The following is a 17537-nucleotide window of genomic DNA, read 5'->3' as shown; positions in this document are numbered from 1 at the left end:
TTTTTTAGAAAATAAAAATTCAAAAGGTAAAAAATTTAAAGAAAGTTAATAATTTATTTTTTAAAAATAACAAAATTATTTTTAAAAAAGTTACTTTATTTATTTACGAGATATGAATTGTGCATTATTAAAATAAAATATTTGATTTGACGGTGAACCTATACTATTATATTGTATATAGTGTTATCCATTATGAGTGAGAATATAATAAAAGAGAAGATAGTGAAATATTGATGTGTATAGTGAAAGAGTATAATCCACTGTAGATGGCCTAAGAAATAGTGCTCAAAAGTTTGTACTACTGATGTTAAACGTTTTTATCACATATCCTTGAGAGGGTCGAAAAAAAATAAAGAAGAAAAATGTTAGTATACCTTATTACTCTACATATGAATGTTTGTTGATTAACACTTTGACGATTTGAGTCCTTGATCAAAGATTATGTTCCGACAAGCGTAGATGAAGTTCGTGGAAAATTCATAAAAAGGTCTTTTTTTTTTGGGAGGCTCGTAACTTCGTACTCACGCTGGTACTGCGTTGACGGACGACTAGGGCAAGACTCCATGGCTTGCTATCTTATGTCTCATATAACCACAACTGACCAAAGTAGAAGATGGAAATGGTTCGTCGCATCAAAATCTGAATGCGTCCGACATTTATTATCTACATGACAAAAGCTTTGAGGTTGCAATTTATTATGTAGTACGACATTTGCTGTTTACGATGCATAGAGGTATGGTGTAAACTCTGAAACTGAAGCTTCACTCCATAACTTCTAATGGTAAAATCTCCCTGAAGCAACTTCAATGCTGCTGCAGAAGACAAAAGTTGTCTGTTGTAAAAGGACCAAGGAAGTCCGAAGTTAGGAGATCAGGTTCGATTCTGAAGTCCCACAAGTCCAGACTCGATTCAACTTCGCCCTGTGAATAGCCATGGATCAGTTCTTTTAACCTCTTGGAAACTGCTGTAGTTTCACTGCTAGATGTTGATGCTCCAACCTATAAAAATGTGAATCAAATTATTGAAAAAATCAGCAGTTCATTTGCAATGCAATTACTTGATTTGATCAAGCATCTGAAAAAGTTCAGGGAGAAAGAAACAAAATAACAGAATGCCTAACTTTCGCTGGATCTATAACTGAATACTGACCTTCTGATGAACTACTTGAAGCATCGAGGTCCCATTGTTGGAAAAGTTAGCATTGACCACCGCAAATCCTTCTTCATGAAGCCGGGGAATAATGCCATAAAACGAAGCTTGTTCTTCCATCCCGCTTATCAAAATCACAGTCGCACCAGGTCCTATTTCTTGAACTTCAACATTAGTTAACTTTGAGCTGTTGTTAGATTCACTTGAAGTGGATGAACATGGTCTTTTACCAAACAGCAATTTCTCCTTCCACTCCTTGTAATTCTCCAGCTTCTTCTCCATGCTCTTGATATGATTTATTGCCTCGTCTAATTTATCAGGCAGCGGGCAAAATCCCTGCATTCGTTACATAATCAAATGTTAATCTTTCCTATGCACAAAAAATTATGCATAAAATAGCATCTGAATCGAGTGTCTTTCGAGGGTAAAGAGACCTTGGAGATGTCATTTGGAAGAAGACGGTAAAGCTCAGCACAGAGACTCTTCATCTGATCTCTTCTATTTTTCTCAGAATTTTTTTTTCCCGTTTTGGTGTCTGAAGCTGAAGCATGAAGCCTCTTCATATTCTTGAATCGAAAGTTTGGTTAGCACAAAGAAATCATATAGAAGTATCGATTTTCAAAGTAAGTTGCTGGCTTTTATAATCTACTTTCTTTTTAAGCGGACAAACAATTACAATTAATTTTCCAACAGATTTACAGCGTCAGCCATGACGAAGCCACTGGGAAAGGGGACGCCGGCTATCTTTGGGTTGGAGTTATCCACAATTGTTAGAGAAATTCCACAATGCAATAGACCATCCAAATAGGTTTAATTTAAAATTAGATTGATGGGATCGAATGTGGTAGGTAACTTTCCAAATTTATCATGCTTTTATTTGTTATTATGTAAGCGTTTATATTTATTGCTCGTTTTTTTTTATCTGTGGTATTAGTACATATATATTTTTTTTTAGTGAAATTACAATGCAATTGCAGAAGCTTTCGTTAACATTCATTAGTTAGCAAGTTGGCAAAACAGCGTTGACATCGGCAAAACAGCTTTAGATCACTATTCATCGATTTTGCAAAACAGCGTTGACATCTGGAGTTCGTGCCTGTGTACGCACATGAACACTTGCTACAAAGTGATCTTAGGAACCAAGTGTAGCTAATGCCTGAACCAGGTGTCACTAATGCCTGAATCAATCAGCATTTCTATATTGATCCTAAATTATTAAGCAAATATAAGACAAGAATACGAAGAGTATAGAAAGGCTTCGAATCTCGGATCTAACAATTAGAGATAGGAAGGGTGTGAAAAAAGGTGGGAAAATAAAAAAAAAAAAAAAAGAACTTGACAATTTGACAGAGGATCTAAGGTTTTTTTTTGTTGCACTGATGTTAAATGTTTTATCATTTATCATGTATCCTTTAAAAGGTTATACTTCTTTAGTTTGTATCCAACATTAAATCAGTTGTAAAATGACTGACAATGGATTTATTTCATCAAACAGTGCCTGATCATCTCATGATAGCAGAATTTGAATTTTACAGTTAATTACGTACCAAAAAATGTGACAAAATTCTACAATCAGTGTCGTTGGGATACTATAAGTTGTTGTTATATATTTATCAAATATTGTACATTCAGTACCTTAATGAAAAGTTACCAATAAATATGGCATTTCAATTCCAACAAAAAAAGAATTAGTGGGATAGAGTTTTTTTTCTTTACAAGTGCCCATAGTCAACTGCTAAAAGACAGAACCCAAATTAAAATATAAGGAGATTCGAATTAAAAAAAAAAAATCTGCGAAAGAAGGTTCAACGTGCGAGTAATCACCAAGCTGACAATTCATTAAGGGAAGATGATAGGAAGCTACTGATTGCAATAAATAAAATCAGACATTTAATTATAAATAGTATTTATTTTGGCTCATTTAGAAGAACATGTCTGTTTATTGAATTTTGCGATTTTGAATCATTGACCGGTCTTTAGGTTCCGAATGTAGATGAAATGCGTAGAAAATTTAAAAGGGTTTGTTGTGGGGATTTTCTTGGTTGGTTAGTTTTCGTGTTTATACCGTGTAGATACTATGACCAATGATGCAAGACTCCAAAACTTTTTCTTTTTTTCTTTTTTTGGTAACTATTATTTGTCCAGCATATTGTCAATTCTAGACTCAGTCACAGTGTGAAATCATCTTCTTTTTTTTTTCTAAGTCTTGTAGTTGTGACACAACTACAAGATAAGCTAAAATCATTCGCCAAATAAAAAGAAAGAAACTCTTTTAGTGCAGATTTTAGGATTGAAGAAGCTAGAGGTTACTCATTTTATTATTTTAAGAGAGAAGAAGATGATGATTCTAGGTACGCAGTATGGCATACTCTACTTATTGGTCAACACTCTTTTAAGGCATCAAATGTACTATGACAACCTTTAGGATGTAAGTATCTTAAAATTCAATGAACCAATATCTATTAGTAGTCAAGAGTCAATATGAATATATAGTTATTACCACGAGCACTAAGGAACGAATGCATGTATAGATGGACTACAATTCATTTTCAGATATGGCAAGACTTGATGACTAATTAGCTTCATTTTTTTTTTCCTTTTTACCTTTTTTTCAGATACATGTGAGTGTGTTTTTGCATATGATAACTTTGGTACAAATTAAGTACACTAACTAGTACCTATCATATATATATATAATAAAGTCGTATTCTCATTCTTATCACTTTATGGTTTCTCTTTCCTACGTGGCTTAACGACAGGGCAAGTGATTTCAACACGCTCTATAAAATAACTTACGCTCTTCCATCTCTTTCTTCTTTTGCCTTTGTTCATTTATTCCATGATTTCCACCCTTTTTTTTTAAAAAATAACCTATGCTCTATATGGAGCTTATCTCTCTCTTTTCATAAGCACAAAATCAATTATCAATATCTATCTAAATTAAATTTCAAATATAAAACCATTCTTATCATCCATGTATGACTTATAAAACCATCCTTAGCATTCTATCCTATATTCACGGCCGATTACTAGTCTATTATAATCATATATTTGCGGCCGCTTGCTCCTCTTTTGGTTTGTGAACTTTTAGGTATAGCAATAAGGTATGACCCGTATAATTTCTTTAGCATGCATGCCTTTAGTAAAACTATTTTTTATTATCATCTTTTTATGTTCTTATCAATATCTCTTTATATCCTTATCAATTTTTATTTCCTACCCAAAGTTATGTACTTTAAGCAACTTAAATTAAGATAAAACTACTTTTAATATTCTTATCAATATCTCTTTATATCCTTATCAATTCTTATTTCCTACCCAAATTTACATACTTTCAGCAACATAAATTAAGATAAAATTAACTACTTTTAATATTCTTATCAATATCTCTTCATATGCTTATCAATTCTTATGCTTACATATAGCCTCTTTATATGGTTAGGTATTTCCAGTACAAGCGGTTGGCACATTAAATTATCGATTTTGGGTTTCCACTCCTCTTGATTATCAGGTAAATCTTCCTCCGATACACATATGTTTTTTTTAAAAAGACATGTTCATTTTCAATTGTAAGAATTTAGTAACATATCTTGAATTTTGTGTGTTTTGGTTTTATTTTCTATTTGTTTTGTACGAAGAGATAGGATTTAAAATAGTATTTTCATCGTAAGTTTTCATATAGAAATATGTTAGATGTTTCCACCGAATTGGACAACATTCATATGCTATAGGATGCATGTTAGATGTTTATTAATTTGCCTTTGTTTCATTTGTCCAAGGTACTGGGCTTGTAACTGGTGCTGTGGATCCTTCCTCAACGCATACTCCAAGAGTTGAATTTGTTATTTTCTCCAACCTTTTTTTCCCAACCACATGTAAGTCTGTTAGTTATTTTAGTTGAACTATCTATTCTATGTTTTTTACTGCTGTTAAACATTCATATTATTTGGCCTATACCTCTTGAGTGATCATGAACTGAGAGGGGCAAATTTATTTTCGTTCCTTTTGCAAAGACAAAATGTCTACTAAATTTTCATCTTGAATTGTAAGTGATCATGGGTTTTGTTGTCCAGAATTGTAAATATACTTAAGAAAGGTTATAATAGAATATACATTAAGTTTGTATTTCATATCGACATTTTTATAAATTTGACTAAATAGTTTATCATTTTTCGAAGATTCCCGTTCAACGAACGGGTACAAAACTAGTTAAAAAATGAAAACCAAGAGAGTATTTGGAGATTGTACAGGGAACATTATAGGGAAAAATATGATGGAGTGAATTAATCAGGGGGTCAATTCCAAAGTATATGCAGAATTCCACTTCAATTCCTAAATTTCAAAATAAGACACTTAAGTCTCTAAACTACGAAATCCATTGCACTTAAATAAAATTAGTGATGAAATCCAAAAAATTGACGGTATATTAAGGGTGTGGGCTGCACGCTCCATTAGTATGATTATGTAATTATTATAGATAAAAAAGATAGGGACATAAAGATTATTTTGCCTTTTTTCCCTTCTTCATCATCTTTCCTTTTTTTTTCATTTTTTTCTTTTTCCTAATCTTCTTCTCCCCTTGTCCACCACCACTGACGTCTCTAATCCTGCATTTATTATACTCCCCACCACTGACTTTTCCACTACTACTGCCACCATTATCAAGATTTCTCCAGAAGACAAACTTTGATTTTTCACAGGAGGAAACAAAGGAATAAATAGGAACAAAAGGGAAACAAGAAGAAAAAAGGAAATTTTGTTCAATTTCAAATCTTGCTTTATCCAATGTTTTCAGAACCGGACCGGACCGGCCGGTTCGACCGGTCCGGTCTAATATCAAACCCGGAAGGTAATGGAAAACCGCTATGAACCGGTCGAACCATACGAACCGTTAAAACCCGCATAAACCGCGAACCGGCGGTTCTCAGATTTTCCCTCAAATTCAAAATAATAGCAAGAGTGGAGGCTGCTGAGATTCGAACACAGGTCTCCGCGACCAGAATAAGGCACGCAAACCACTGAACCACAGCCGAAGGACAAGCTATTGTTGCGTGAAATTTTACTTAACTAATAACTAAAATCAAATAAAATAAAAAAAACCCTAGCATTAAGAAAGTGCAGACGGCACAGGCACATTTCATTTCAATTCACTTCCTCCGTTTCTCCCTTTCGGCTCCTGCAGTTCTCATCTTAATTTTTTTTAAATTTTTTCTTCATAATCCTTTCACATCCAAATATTCAAGACAAGATCATCACGTTATTTTATGTGGACCAAACTCCAGAGCTTTTCCATCTTGGTAAGTTTAATTTTTGCCTTTTATTGTTTTTCATAGAACAGGTATGTTGTGATGCTCCGAATTTGCAAAAGCTTGCAATTTATCTTGGAAGTTATATGTTGTGATGCTCCGAATTTGCAAAAGCTTGCAATTAGAATTTTGAGTCAAACTGTTTCTTCTTCTGGGTGTGAACGTAATTGGAGCGTTTTTGAACGCATTCACACTAAAAAAAGGAATAGGTTGGAGCACCAAAGACTTAATGATCTTGTATATGTGCACTACAATTTGCGTTTGCAACATAGGTATAATTGATTTTTTACTTTATTCTTTACATTTTATTTTATAAAGTAATATTAGATTTGTAACTAATGTATTTTATTGTAGGTTTGATCACCGAAAGAGATCTTATGATCCCATTGATTATGAATCTATTGATAAAACGGAATTTTGGGTCATAGAAGAAGAACAAGATGGCGAGCTTAATTGTGATGAATTGGAGGAAGAACTCGAAGAACTTCCTAAAGATGATTCTCAACTAGTTGAAGGTTGGTTTTAATATTAAAATAAATATATTTTTAACTTGTAATATAAGGTGCTAAAAGTACATTTTTTAATTTGAATTGTATTATAAATATGGATAAATTCTTAATTGTTTATTTATTTATTTATATAGATGATGAAAGTGAAGTTGGGGAAGATAATGATATTGATTTGGAAGCATTTCAGCGTAGGCGCCTTTTGGATGATGATGAAGATAATGATTGGTAATATAACATATTAATTAGTAATGTTTAGTAGCAATTGATTCTTTTTGTGTTTGGTTGTATCTTTGTTTTTAGAAATTTTTTGACTTTTTTTTAGTTCCACCAATTAGATTTATATTTTTTGTAATAAACTTTTTTAATTTTTCAGGTTAAATTGATGAAATTGTGAAGGAGGTGTTGTTGCCTTGTCATGCCAATGATGGAAATTTGTTATTCAAATTGTTTGCTTTGAATATGAGTTGAACTCTGTTATGGACTTTTTGAGAATTGTGAAAGAATGTCAACATTTATTTTATTTATTTTTGTGTTTTTGTTTGTGATAATTGATGAACATTTGGACTATATCTATTTATGTTTGTAATGAATTTATGAAAACCTACGATGAATTATGATATTTTAGTTATATTTATCATGCCAGGTTTCATGTATAACTTTTAGAAAATTTATTATTATCTCAACTTAAATTTAATTTTAAGTTATATTGGTAAATGTATTTTAGGGATTTAAGTTATTAATAATCATATTAGATTGTATATTAGCCGTTAAGTTTCAGTGTAGACTGTAGAGTAAAGAACTATGAAGCAAAAAAAAAAAAAAAAACGTTGAACCGTTGAACCGGCCGGTCGGACCGTGAACCGTCCCTATCTCCGGTTCGCTGGCCGGTCCGAGTTTAAAAACATTGGCTTTATCATAATAATTTCATCGAGCAAATTATCCGGTTGACCATTAAACTTTTGCCATCGTTGAGTTTTGGTCACTCAACTATTAAAAGTCTGATTTTGGCCACTCAAATATATAAAAGCGAGACGCGAGACCATTCTGTTAGATTTAGCCGTTAACTTCATGGTGCGTCCGTTTGCACGATTTTCAATATAAAAAGCAGGGTCAATTTAGGAAGTTGAAAATAGACCTTCTTCTTCTTGTTGTAAAAAGCTAATAAAGATTACTTTACCAACTATTTATAAAATTTTAAAAAAATTGTTTACAGAATAGGCCTGAAAAAATAGATGCAGAATAGCGTGCCTGCTGATCAGCAAGCGAATTGATCCCCCAAAAGGGAAAAAAAAAAAACAAACAAAAAAAAAGAAAGCCCCACATCACAGAACCTAAACCAAAAAGCCCACACTGATTGCTCTTTTGACGGATGCTATAGCAGGCAGGAGTACCTTTTTGAGGGTAAAAGCAAGAGTCTTGGAAGTGAATTTTTCCAAGCTATCACGAGCTTTTCTGGCACAATCGACAGCATGAATCTGCATAAAGGGCGGCATGTCAACAGCCACAACCTTGACGCCGGTGCAACAAAAGAAGTCAGCCAACTCAGCTTGCGAGCAGCAAAATGACTTCCTTCTGCCATTCACCGCAAGCGAAATACATGGTCTATTCATTTCACACAACGGCGTGGCTTGATTAGGTTTCTCCAATTCAAGACTCTTCGACATCAAGCCATACGCTTTCTTCACGCCTCTCCTCCTGTCATAGAACTCCTCCTCCTTTTTTTGGGCTCCTCCTCCTCTTGCTCCTGACGATGATTTCTTGATTTTAAGATTAGATTTATGCCCGTCTAATAAGGCCTTCTGAGCTGGAGGAGCATTAGCCAGGCCTTCCTAAATGGTCCCTGCTTTTTGTATTGGAAATCGTGCAAACGGACGCATCGATGAAGTTAACGGCTAAATCTAACAGAATGGCCTCGCGTCTCGCTTTTATATATTTGAGTGGCCAAAACCAGACTTTTAATAGTTGAGTGACCAAAACTCGACGATGGTAAAAATTTAATGGCCAACCGGATAATTTGCTCTAATTTCATCAGTTGGCAATTATCTGATTACCTCATCTCTCTGGTACTATTTTGGAGGTATTCAGACGCATCAAAGTCATGAGCAGCTTGTATTTTTAATTCTGAGGTTGTTGGTACCTCTAGGACCACAGCCGAAAATTTTGGCTGCCACAACATTTTTCTTTTCTTTTTCATGTTTTGGTTAAAATAATCCATTCCATGCTACTAGCTTATCTAGAGGACAACCTAATTAGTAATGGTCGATAATTTTGTGGATTATTCGTACTTTGCTCCCCTCCAGATTTGTTTGACATCTCTTTATTGCCTAAAAATATAGTTGATTTGAGACCAAGCTTATGCTAAACTGCAAAGCTGCAAGTTGACTCACAACTTTATAGGTAGATGTCAAAAGTATAGCAATCTTATTAAACGAGTATATTAAATGTCTGATTATGCAGTCATTTGATCAAGAAAAGTTTAAATTCAAAACTTTTTAATAGACGTAAGAATTATTAGTATAAACTATTAGAAATGCACTTTCTTTTATAAACTAGTATAAACTACTCTTTGGAATTAATTAGTGCTTTCCCCTCGAAAACTTTTAGTTTTAACCAAAAGTATAAAAATAAACCCAAAAAAAAAAAAACACGACTAGTGCGTCACAATATGCGACGTCATCTATCATTCATCAGCCGGCAAAGCTGGAAAAGTAGTGGGGTCAGTTGACTCCAATCTTCTGCACGTGTACTTTTCACGCCTTGCTCTGGACGTCAAGTGCTACGGTATGATACTGCCACGTAGTCAACGCGATGTAGACGTCGAAGTCAATCATTAAAAAAATTTAAAAAAAAACGTGGAACAAAAATTATCAATCTGATTATAGGAGATAAGGCACGAGAGAACAAAAGTTTGTAAAACCAATATTAAATGCTTGATTATACTAAACATTGTTGTAATTCTTAATTAATGTAATACAAGGTAAAATAAATTTATTTATTAACTCTTTTGATACATATCGTTGAGATTTTCATGTTGTATCTAAAAGTTGAAATTGAATCACTCCAATTCTAGTAAGCAAATTTGTTTAATCTTATGCTTTAAATTTTGAAATTTTTTGGCAAATTAGCACAGGCACAATTTCGTCCATCTTTGGACAACAAATTGTATTTCACAAGGTCATCAACGTCACAATAGCAGACACTAGTTTTCATTTTCTTTAAATTAATATATAGAAAGTGACAATTAATAAATTCTTGGAAATTTTTATCTGGCGATCATAGCCACCCTACTTGACCACATTATATAATTCCTATTTTGAAAATAGACCCATTTTATGAAGGTTCAACAAGCTAATTTGTTTCGAGGGGCAACATGAAATTAGACACGAGTTCAATTTTACATGCTTCATCTTCAACTTAGACCTTCAAATGCAATTTTTTTTTGAAAACAATATTTTCAATTAAGGCAAGGATGGGATTAAAGAAATTGGGATGGGGGAGAAAATTTCAAATCAGCCTGAAAAATTGTCAATTTAGTCCATCACATTTTCAAGAAAAATGTTTTTAGTCCTTCATATTCAAAATCAACCAAAATAGTCTTTCAGATATAAACAATTTTGTGCGTTTGATCACAGAACTCGTTTTTGTCTAGTTTTACACCCAAAAAAATGTATGTCTACCTCATGTGCATATAATTGCAAGGGCAAAATTGAAATAAAGTTCGTTTCTCTTCAGAAAACATACGCTCACACAAAACCACTATCATATTTCAACCATTAAAACTCTATTTCTAATTCTTAAGCAACCAAACCCCAATTCCTAGTAACAAAATTTCAGCAAGTGCACCTTCACAAAAGGTGAAGAAAAAGGGTGTACAGATCATATTGAAAAAGGATAAAAATGATCTGAGAAGTATTGGTGAATCATTGTATAGACGAAGAAGGAAAGTAAAACTTGAGTCATATGTTAGTTGTCTGAGGACGTTAAAACAAAAAGAAAAAAAAAAGTAGTTATATGAGTTTGGATATATTTTCCCTGTCCCCAAATCAAACAACTCTGAAGACTCGGCAAAACGTAGACAATTGCAAAGGGAGAATAACATCACGACTTTATCTCCGGTTATGATTTATTTGTTTCCCAATCCTTCAGTGCAATTGAAACTTCTAGCAGTCGAGGATGAACATCAGCCAGAAAATAAATGCAAAGTGCATATCGCTACAGCAAGATCGACTGGGGCCCCACTTCCCTCTTTCGTGGCCAAAATGTTGCAATACAGACATAATCACATGGGAAGATGGGAACGTTAGATAAGGAAATACGCTTAGGTAACTCACAACGGAAAAAGTTTATCCTGGTCTCAATTAATTACGTGGCAAGCCTCGTGTTGACCAATGCGATATCATTAATTAAACAAATATGGAATCCATAATCTTACTTTTGTTTGGCAATCAGAGCCGAACCTACTCAAATTTTTAATCCAGAAAAAAAAAATCCTATTTTCATTTTATATAATGTCAAATTAGGGTTCCAATATTGAAAATTTTTAATATCTTATCTCCTTATGGTTATTTAAATGGTACTTTCACTCGCTAAATTTTACACACTTCTGCGAGTATGTAACATCCCAACCGGTTAAGTAATGTTGAGGGAATTTTATATTTTTTTTGTAAATTTAGAATCTTAATCACGTAATCTCTCAAAATATAGAAGTAAAAAATATATGGAGTTCCATTAAGTTCTGCAAATAGGCTAACCAAGTATCAGCAAAGTATCAGGGCGCCCTTGGATACTCATTATTAGGGAATATGATAGGTATGATTAGTTTTAAATGCAATTGATATGGTTGTTGTACTCTTTTAAGTCTCTTTTCATGATTTAATGTGCATTCACATAATTTTGTCATATTTCATAATTTGATATACATTCGCATAATTTTTGTTATACGTCATGAAATATATTAAAGTTACGTAATTCTGTACCAAATTATGAAAAAAAAAATACAGTAACTGTGCCAATTGCACCTAAAGCTAACCTTATCTACCCCAAACCCCTTGTTATTATACTTAAATTATACTTAACTTGTTATGTATATATACAAATTCACTTTTAATGCACCCCCTACTTTATTAAACTTCTCCACGTTAGTTTCACTCTTATCGAATGATAAGAGCTAACGCCTAAACTCCCTCTTGACCGCCCCGGGCACTGTTGACCAAACCCTTTGCCTAATGCGTCTACTTTTAAGAATACAACCAAGCCTGCTACTTCAAGAGGTTTAGTTTATGGCTCTCTTTAACTCCTTAGAAAGAATCCTTCAACTTACATCAGAGGCGTGGAAGTTTATCCAGATGCTCGTGGACAAGCAACAAGATGAGGCATGGATTGGTTGGAAATGGGTCATTCTTGAGCCTCTTTGCATAGTTATTCTTGATTGAATTGGATTGCACTTTGCTACTTCTAGATTTTCGAAATCGCCAAGATAATCTTCCAGTGTTTCAGAAGGCTCTTGGGACTCTCATGAAGCTTGAGTGAAGTTTGACATTGACTAAATCAGCTCAGGTTCTTCACTAAGGATTCAGGAATGTGGCTGCTGAGCGGACAATAAGCACTCGCGTAAAATCAAAGTAAATAAGTTGCAAGCTAATTAAGACAGTGACAAGCAATGGTTTTCTCTTATAACAGAATTCTCCGGCTCAAATCAATCAAGATGCATAGCTGCAGTTCGAAATTGTTGAGATTGTATTCATCTTTAATCTCATAACAAGGGCCGGAAACAAGTGTTAATTACAAGCACAAATACATGTAAATGATCTCGTCCAATTCAGCTGGAGCTGTGATTTGAAATTTTTGAAACATAATCTTACACGAACTAATCACTGTACTCCACTTCTGAATCTTGATGCATATAGATTTTTGCAGAACCATATCACTATGATGAATGATCATGCGTAAAATTGAGGAAAGACTTAATTTATGAAGTGCGTAAACATAAACCAACATAGGACTCATTCACTGCTTTATGCTCACCTTTTCCTTACTTTAGTCTTGGACCAACAAATCAGGGTTTGTAATCTTGTCATCTCATATAACCACCAAAGTCCAACTTAGATATGATTCATCATGTCGAAATCGAATGCCACCATTTTGCCTACATGTCAAAAGCTTTGAGGTTGCAATTATACGTTACTCTGTCCTCCAAATACTGGTTGCACTGCATAGAGGTAAAGGTGTAAATATAACCTGAGATTCCCTTATGGAAACTAGAGCATCACTGTTTAATTTCTTATGGAAAGTTCTCCCTGAAGGTGAAGGACTTTAATTTTGCGGCAGAAAAGAAAACTGTCCTGCTGGCAATGGTCCAAGAAAGCCAGAATCTAAGAGATCAGGTTCAACTTCAAAATCCCACAAATCTAGTGTTGATTCCACTTCGCCATGTGAATAGCGATAGATCAGTTCTTTTAACCTCTTCCTCTTGGCAATTTCTGTAGTTTCAGTGCTGGATGTTGATATTCCACCCTAAACAAAAATGAATCAAATTATTGAGGAAATTAGTATATTTTCAATGCCATTACTTGATTTGCTCAACCATTTGAGATCAGCTGAAGGAGGCTATACAGTATATGATGATGCCTAACTTTCCTTTGTTCTATCACTATATACTTACCTTCTCATGAACTACTTGAAGCATCGAGTTTCCATTGTTGGAAAAGTTAGCATTGACAACCTCAAAACCTTCTTCGTGAAGCAGGCGAATTATGCCATAAAAAGAAGCTGGTTCTTTCAGTCCACTTATCAAAATCGTATCCGTATCAGGTCCCATATCATGCACTTCAACATTCATCAACTCTGAGCTCTTGGTAGATGAATATTGTCTTCTTCCGCACAGCAACTTCTCCTTCATCTGCTTGTAATTCTCCAGCTTTCTCTCCATGCTCTTGATGTAATTTATCGCCTCGCCTATCTTGTCAGGCACTGGCAAAACTTCCTGCGTACATCATTAACCACATGTTAGTCCTTCCTATGCAAAATTTCAATTTTTCTTACTCATAAAATTATGCACAAAATACCATCTGAATTGAGTACATCTTGAGGGGTAAAAAGACCTTGGAGATGTCACTTGGAAGAAGAGAGTAAAGCTGAGAATAGAGATTCTTGAAGTGATGTCTTCTGTCTTTCTCCTTAATTCTTTTTTCTGGTTTCGAATTTGAAGTTGAAGGATGAAATTTCTCCATGTTCTTGGATCCAAAGTTTGGTTAGAAGCACAAAGAAAGCCTATATTGATTCTGAAAGTTGAAAATGCTGAGGATGGTCTTGCGATTTGGTGCTGTTTCTATACTCACCTTTTCTCCTTTTTTCGGTTGGTTTGATTTTTATACTCACTTGTTTCTTTTAAGTGTACTAAAAGTCAGAGTCATTGGTCCACAGGATTTATAGCGTCGAAAAGACAAGGGACTTGACGAAGCCAAGAGGAAAGATGCGGGGCGTCATGACTCATGATGACAATATGTATCATTTATACGTGACGTGGGAGATTTTGAATTTACAATCTCTTTCTACTTTGTCATTTAATCTAATCCTCCTCAAAATCATAAATACTATGACCATCATTAATTAGTTAATAGTAAAAAAATTTTGTTCAAGCTCATAGAGGATTCAGCAAATAAAATAGTATGGTTTTATATTTTTTTTCCTTCTATTCTTATTCCACTCTCTCTGTTTCTTCTAGTATTTCTTTAAATTTTTTTAAATTTATTTTTTAATTAAAAATATGAGATACACGAGCAGGTTAACATTTATCCTTTACTAAAAGGTAGTTAATCACAAAAATCATGAAAGGGGCTTATCTTATCTATTAACTTATTCTAAAATGAGGTGATCATATTAACTAACTCATTCTGAAATGACTTTATCATATTCATATCTATTAACTCATTCTAGTTAACCTTAACTAAACTATAAATGTCACTAGGGGAGGGATGGGTTGGGTGGTACCGGGGAGGGAGTGTAAGCAAGAGGGTCTCGAGTTGAGTCCTCCTACTTATACTAAAAAAAAAACTATAAATATCACTATCATTAATTTTGAAACTCATTGTCAAGTATGAAATTCACTTACCAAACCTCCCCTATTTCAGAGTTTTGATTCATGAGATTAATTGCAAAACAAACTGTAATGAATGATACGATTTTTTTTGTCCTTTTACACGTTATTACCTTAGTTTCTAACTAGTTGTGATGGGTTAGTGTGGATATAGTATCGTGCAATTCACATTTGACAATTCTAGAATTCCGAATTCTCGTTATCATTCAATAGCTGGCAAGTTGGAAAAAATGTTGAGTTCACTTGGAGCAATGTTGAGTATTTCTGTCCCTTGAGTTAATCGGCACCTTCGATGAAGCGAGATCGTAGGACCCTAATGCCCGGATCAATCAGCATCGGTTTACAGATCCTTCTTTCTCTCTAAGAAGAAAAGAAACAAGAATATCAACTTCTTTCTCTCTAAGAAATAGTGGTCAAAAGTCTGTACTACTCATGTTAAACGTGTTTTCACGTATCCTTAAAAGTGTTATACTTCTTTCGAAAAAAAAAACAAATAAAGAAGAAAAATGTTAGTGTACTTTATTATTCTACATATCAAGCAAAAAATTAAATCTACCCACAACTTTTCATTGTCAAGTTCAGCATTCGAATCTTACGCATGATAGTGGAGCGTGAAAAAGGAGTAAGGAAGGATAAAAGAAAAAAAAGGTCAATGCACATAAATAGTTTATACTTTTGCCATCTATGTCTATCATGTTAACATTAACTTATTATTTTAGGGAACAAATCATTTTAGCACGTTGCACATAGCATAGATCTAGTTCCCTCTTCCAATTGTTGTAATTTATAGATGCGTAAACTTCATTTGGATTTAGGTCACAATCACAGTTTCATATTTGTTAATGCGGACATGATTAATTGAAAAGATTTGAACATCATATTAAAGGAACTTAAGTTAACCACAACACTATTACCATTTGGTAGGAACCGATTCAATGGATTAAACGAAAAATTATAAAAACAAGTTTCAACCCATTTGGTTAAGTCATAAAATAATTTTAATACAGCGATACTAAATTCCAAGAATAAGTTGGAATTTGAAGCTTAAATGTTCGGATTGTCATTATCATAGTGCTATAGCACTATGTTTTTTACATTTAGAAGATGGAAATTTTTTTTTGGTTTTTTTCACCACGAGTTAAGGACACTAATTTCTCTTTAATTAAATGAGATGTAGCCACAGAAATATCCCCCTGGATAGTGCCAACGCGTACAACAATGTGTTGAAAATGGATAATCTATATAATAGATATTAATTAATTAATAATGAATGAAAATTGATTTGTTACATTAAAGGGTTCATCATCATTTCATGATAGCAGAATATGTGTAAAGAATTAAAGATAAAATTTATTATAACTATGGTCCCAACAAAAAGAATTAGTACCTGCCAGCTGCCAGAAAATAGACCCTGCACTGAAACATCAGCCAAGCTTCGTATGGGAAAATGATAGAAGCTACGGGCTGCAATTAACCAAATGAGACAAGTCCAATGGAAAATGATAAGACGATTCAAGTTGCTCTAGGCTTTTAAGAAAACAAGTTTGTTCATTGACATTTTGACGATTTGAGTCCTTGACCAAAGATTGTTATGTTCCGACTAGCGTAGATGAAATTCGTGGAAAAATTACAAAAAAGTTCTTGGGAGGTTCGTATTCTCGTTTGTACCGTGTTGATGGACAACTAGTGCAACGACCCCATCACCTTAATTTTCCTTTTTTGTTGTTTTCTTTGTTGTAGTATTATTTCACTCCATGACTTTTATGTACCTTGTTCGGCCTTCTGCTCATCTTTAGCTTCTCCATGAATTAAGAGTCAGGATAAATTGGGACAAATCAGTAGCAAAGAAATCAGGACAGTTTTAACTTTTGAAGAAGTTACAAATCTACAATCGACTCATTTTATTATTTTAAGAGGGCAGAAGATGGTTCAGATTTTCTTTTCTTTTTATTTCTTTTCTTTTTTAGGTAATGTTGGTTCTAGGTTATTAATTAGTAGACACACTCTAATTGTTCAATATTCTTAAAGATGTTAATTAAATAATTCAACTACTTAAAGAGTTTGAGGATGTGAACACCTTCATGGCATGAAGACCTCTCCCATTTTTCCTACCAAGAAATTTAATGAACTGACCAGGTAATTAGAAGGTCCTAGTAAATGGACTCTTAAACACTTTTTTCTTTCCTTTCTTCCTGTAACACCAAGAGTTTTTTTCTTAATTTAAAAAGAAAAAAATAATACTCTCTAATTGTACATCCCGATCTATTTCTATATTTCTATCTCTTCTATGCTTAGAATTTATCTTTGTTTCGTGTTGTTACCACTAGCACTAAGGCAAGAATGCATGCACTACACTTTTTCTTTTTTTTTTCAAAATATGGCGAGACTAGATGACTTCAGCGTTTTTCTTTCTTTTTCCTTTCCACTTTATCCTTCTTTTTCTTTTCTGTCTGTCTATTTTTGGTCTTCTTCCAATGG

At 33.6% G+C, this 17537-nt stretch overlaps 2 protein-coding genes and 1 long non-coding RNA gene across 4 annotated transcripts; 1 reads left to right on the top strand and 2 right to left on the bottom strand.

Moving 5' to 3' along the window:
* Nucleotides 1–620: 620 nt before the first annotated feature.
* On the bottom strand, nucleotides 621–1757 carry LOC140006312 (transcription factor bHLH162-like). Its single transcript, XM_072048140.1, has 3 exons — nucleotides 1584–1757; nucleotides 1150–1485; nucleotides 621–998 (listed from the first exon to the last, which is right to left on the bottom strand). Exons 1-3 carry the CDS (start codon nucleotides 1710–1712, stop codon nucleotides 804–806), a joined length of 660 nt encoding a protein of 219 aa, XP_071904241.1. The 5' UTR covers nucleotides 1713–1757; the 3' UTR covers nucleotides 621–803.
* Nucleotides 1758–6290: 4533 nt separating this feature from the next.
* Nucleotides 6291–7488, top strand: LOC140006311 (uncharacterized). 2 transcript variants are annotated; one of them, XR_011813947.1, is made up of 4 exons: nucleotides 6291–6446; nucleotides 6810–6970; nucleotides 7099–7189; nucleotides 7338–7488. It is a non-coding gene; the product is annotated as an uncharacterized lncRNA (long non-coding RNA). The 2 variants fall into 2 exon arrangements; XR_011813946.1 differs by lacking the exon at nucleotides 6291–6446 and adding an exon at nucleotides 6533–6727.
* Nucleotides 7489–12677: 5189 nt separating this feature from the next.
* LOC140006309 (transcription factor bHLH162-like) lies at nucleotides 12678–14284 on the bottom strand. Its single transcript, XM_072048139.1, has 3 exons — nucleotides 14065–14284; nucleotides 13626–13946; nucleotides 12678–13477 (listed from the first exon to the last, which is right to left on the bottom strand). The coding sequence occupies exons 1-3, from the start codon at nucleotides 14191–14193 to the stop codon at nucleotides 13277–13279; spliced, it is 651 nt and encodes a 216-aa protein (XP_071904240.1). The 5' UTR covers nucleotides 14194–14284; the 3' UTR covers nucleotides 12678–13276.
* Nucleotides 14285–17537: the final 3253 nt, after the last annotated feature.

Source organism: Coffea arabica, chromosome 5e (assembly GCF_036785885.1).
Source record: "Coffea arabica cultivar ET-39 chromosome 5e, Coffea Arabica ET-39 HiFi, whole genome shotgun sequence".
Taxonomy (NCBI): domain Eukaryota; kingdom Viridiplantae; phylum Streptophyta; class Magnoliopsida; order Gentianales; family Rubiaceae; genus Coffea; species Coffea arabica.
Note: the sequence above shows the minus strand (reverse complement) of the source record. Positions and strands in the feature narration are given on the sequence as shown.

Bases quoted from the DNA above. Each gene is read 5' to 3' on its own strand.
- LOC140006312 (XM_072048140.1), bottom strand. From the start codon at position 1,712: ATGAAGAGGCTTCATGCTTCAGCTTCAGACACCAAAACGGGAAAAAAA. The intron at 1,486-1,583 runs GTCTCTTTACCC...TAACGAATGCAG, and splicing joins TTCCAAATGACATCTCCAAG to GGATTTTGCCCGCTGCCTGA. The intron at 999-1,149 runs GTCAGTATTCAG...ACATTTTTATAG, and splicing joins TTCAAGTAGTTCATCAGAAG to GTTGGAGCATCAACATCTAG.
- LOC140006309 (XM_072048139.1), bottom strand. From the start codon at position 14,193: ATGGAGAAATTTCATCCTTCAACTTCAAATTCGAAACCAGAAAAAAGA. The intron at 13,947-14,064 runs GTCTTTTTACCC...TGATGTACGCAG, and splicing joins TTCCAAGTGACATCTCCAAG to GAAGTTTTGCCAGTGCCTGA. The intron at 13,478-13,625 runs GTAAGTATATAG...ATTTTTGTTTAG, and splicing joins TTCAAGTAGTTCATGAGAAG to GGTGGAATATCAACATCCAG.